Source organism: Octopus bimaculoides, chromosome 12 (assembly GCF_001194135.2).
Source record: "Octopus bimaculoides isolate UCB-OBI-ISO-001 chromosome 12, ASM119413v2, whole genome shotgun sequence".
NCBI classification, from domain to species: Eukaryota; Metazoa; Mollusca; class Cephalopoda; order Octopoda; family Octopodidae; genus Octopus; species Octopus bimaculoides.
In genome coordinates, this window is record NC_068992.1 from 8155981 (window position 1) to 8159473 (window position 3493).

General features: G+C 31.2%; 1 protein-coding gene across 1 annotated transcript in view; it reads left to right on the top strand.

Annotated features, from left to right (window-relative positions):
- LOC128249214 (sorting nexin-2-like) overlaps positions 1–3493 on the top strand; it is a 36445-nt gene that overhangs the window by 25827 nt on the left and 7125 nt on the right. The window contains exon 5 of the mRNA XM_052972244.1: positions 3395–3488. Within this exon, the coding sequence (XP_052828204.1) occupies positions 3395–3488 (94 nt within the window). The remainder of the gene's footprint in view (positions 1–3394; positions 3489–3493) is intronic.

Genomic DNA, 3493 nt, shown 5'->3' on the forward strand with positions numbered 1-3493 from the left:
ATACCAGTCAAATATCGTATAGGGCCAATGCCATTGACTGTTTCCTCCTCCCTAATTGGAAATCAATATTTTTTCATAGTGATTTAGAACAACACTACTTGTACAGTCATGTGATTCTTCAGAATTCTTATTGGTACTTTTGCAAAATAGAAAAAAAAAAAAGAATGTATCTTCTTGATTGAATTTTGGTTGGCAGATGAAGGGTGGGGAGGAGAGAAAGATGCCATGTAATTGGATAATTAAATTTCTTAAAATTTATCATGTCGAGTTTTTAAAATTTTTTTATAGTGAATCTTTCAAAATATCTCATGAAGGGTTTCTTCCCAAATAAATTCTATTCTAGATATTTTAAAAAGACTCATTAGGAAAACTCTGAAATTTGTTATTGACTGTTGAAGTCTACTTCAAGTTATTCTTGTATGAATTGGAGAAGGAATTAAGAGTGTAATTCTTTCATTTTGCAATAATTACATGTTCAGTTATGTACCTTTATGTTCTGACTTTCCATGCTTTCCACTGAGGTCAACCATTGCCTTTCATCCTTCTTGGTTTGATAAAATGAAATAGCAGTTAAAAAAATTATTGATTTCATTTCTCCCAAATTTCTAGTTTTGTATCTGACCTAGAAGTTATTCAAAAAGTTAAAACGTATACATATAACATGTATGTATGTATGTATGTATGTATGTATGTATGTGTGTATGTATACATACATACATACATACACACACACACACACATATATATATATATACACATTCATACATATACACATGTATATGTATATATATTATGATGTATGTGAATATAGATACACACATATATATGCATATTTTTTTTCTTTTGAAATTATAGCTATACGGTGTAGCAGACGCAAGGGTAGATTGTCTTTTTTTTCTATTTCTTAATAAACCTCAGCAGAATTGTAATCTGTAACTAAATTTTTTATTTTTTTTTATTTTTAGGTTGGATACATTTTTTTTTTCCAATTTGGTTTGAAGTGAAGTGTTTAACAGTTAACCGTGTATCATTTGCATGTTGATTGAGTTTATATTTGAACTAATTAACACCATTTTTTAAAATTTAGCAGTTTTATTACTTGTTTCTGTGACTCAATAGATTTAAGTAGCTCGTTTAAGAGGTTGTAGCAGATGTTAATTAATAACTCAGCTATCATTTAACGGATACATGGTTCAAATTCCATCAGTGGATTTCTTGTTGCCCTCTTTCTGTCTAACATGATTTTATATCTATTGTTATATTTGCCTGTGTGTGGTTTATTTGTAAAATGTGTATGTACCTGAGTGTTACTTGGATCAGGGTTAGATGAGTACTAGAATTGCTGTTTTCTATGATTTCATGTATATGTAACCACATAACATGTAAAGATTTTAAAAGGATGCGGTGTGGCATTTGAAAATTTAATATACTTACCTCTCACACACACACACACACACACATATATATATATATATATTTTTTTTTTCAACATATACAATTATTCTAGTGTGTGAGACTTTTTCATACAGTTTTAATTGATACTTACATTAAAATATCATCAAATTACTAATATCTTTCACCTGCTGGTATGGGTTAGGTGAATATAAATTAATGAAGCTTTATTTTACTGCCAGATGTCCTTACTGCAGTTAATTATCCCCTGCTTTTCAAATCAGGGAGTTTCCATTCCACTGAATTTCAAAAACACCGAAGTAGTTGATGACTTATTGGCAGGAAAATGTCAATACACATAACTGTCTGCAGCTCAGAGAATTTTCACATGTAGTGTAGACATGTAGGCTTGTGTGTGTGTGTGTGTGTGTTTGTGTGTACACACATGTGCAGAATTTTGTTTAGTGTCCATTTATTAAATTCACTTAAACATTGGTCAACCCGTGGCTGCACAGTCAGGTAACCAGAAACCACATGGCTGGGAAGCAAAGTGCTTGGTCACACAACCATGCTTGTGGCTGCTGTAATATATATATATATATATATACGGAGATGTACTTGCATAGCAAGTGACCTGATCTGAGATCATGTGCTGGAACGAAAACAGTTGCAGCATGGAAGGTGTTTATAAGCCATTTAAAATAACACACAAAGACTGTTAGATTCACTTCAACATTTAAATTTAATTTGTCAAAATATTTTTGTCGCTTTGAGACCGCGACCTGTTCACTGACAAAATTCTGTTCTATATATATATAAAAGAAATATTTGAAAAAAATGTCTCCAGTACATTGTTCATGGGATGGACTTCAGTCCAAATTACTTTAATTTAAAGTTACTAATGCATAGATATCCCTGTTTCCCTTTCTCTGAAGTCTTGAGGTTTTGAGTTTATGTTTGAAGTTTAGTGAAAGAAAATCTGAATTTCTCTGTTGTCACCCATCCTGCTTGTTGTAGCAAACAAACTTTCCCTGCCAGAAATAACCGTTGAATTTTCTTCTAGTCAGACTTTGTCATCTTTAAAAATAGCTGGAGAGAGACATAAAATAATGTAGTCCTAGATAGGCTGGTCATTCCTGAAACACCCCTCATCCTACGTCTTTTCAATCAGATCTGACCTGAGATTAAACAAGAAGAAAATATTGGCCACCATCGTGTAATAGTGAAAACTTAATAGACCTAATATGCAGTATTGTTCTCTCTCATGTTCCGCACTGCTTTACTGATACTTTAAAGAGAAGCATGAATATCTCTAAATCCAAGTTTCTCTCTTCCTATGTAGGAATTATTTTTATCAAAGTCTTGCTCAATTATTGTAAATTAATATCAAAATTTAAATGAAATTATGTAATTCCACTAATCCTACTAAATTCAAGAATTTCTTCCTTTCTTTTGTTTGTGTTTCTATCTAATGTATATTTTGTACCTAATGTATGTAATTATTTTGGCCTTTTGGTAAAAAGGAAATTGCTCTTATTGTTATTATGTAATAATGAAGTGTTTAAAGAAGTAGTGTTCAAATAGAAAATATGCAAACCGCTTGGCAGAATGTGTCATAAATGTATTACGTTCTGCAACAAGATTTCTGTTGCATCCTTGAGCAAGACACTTAGCACTTCCTACCTTATCTAATTAAGAAACCATTATATTCATCATTGCAGTAATATATTACAAATTATTCTGGCTTCTATAGTTATCTTCTGAATAATGTTTACTGATTGAGTTTGTATTCATTTCTATGCTGTCCATTTCAATAATTGAATTAGCTAAATTTTATTGATTTCCAATAATTATTGTTATTTCTTTTTCTTTTTTTTTTTGGTCGTTTGTTGTTTCAAAATACAATTCTTATTTTTTCTCTCTGTTTAATTATAAACCATCTTTGGAAATCATTGAAGAACCATTGTTAATACTGTTGTCTGTGTTGTCTTTGTCTTTGCAGTGGTTTGAAGAGAAACAGCAACAGGTTGAGGCATTGGACACTCAGCTTCAGAAGTTACATAGAAGTGTAGAAAACTTGGTGCAACAACGGAGAGGTGAG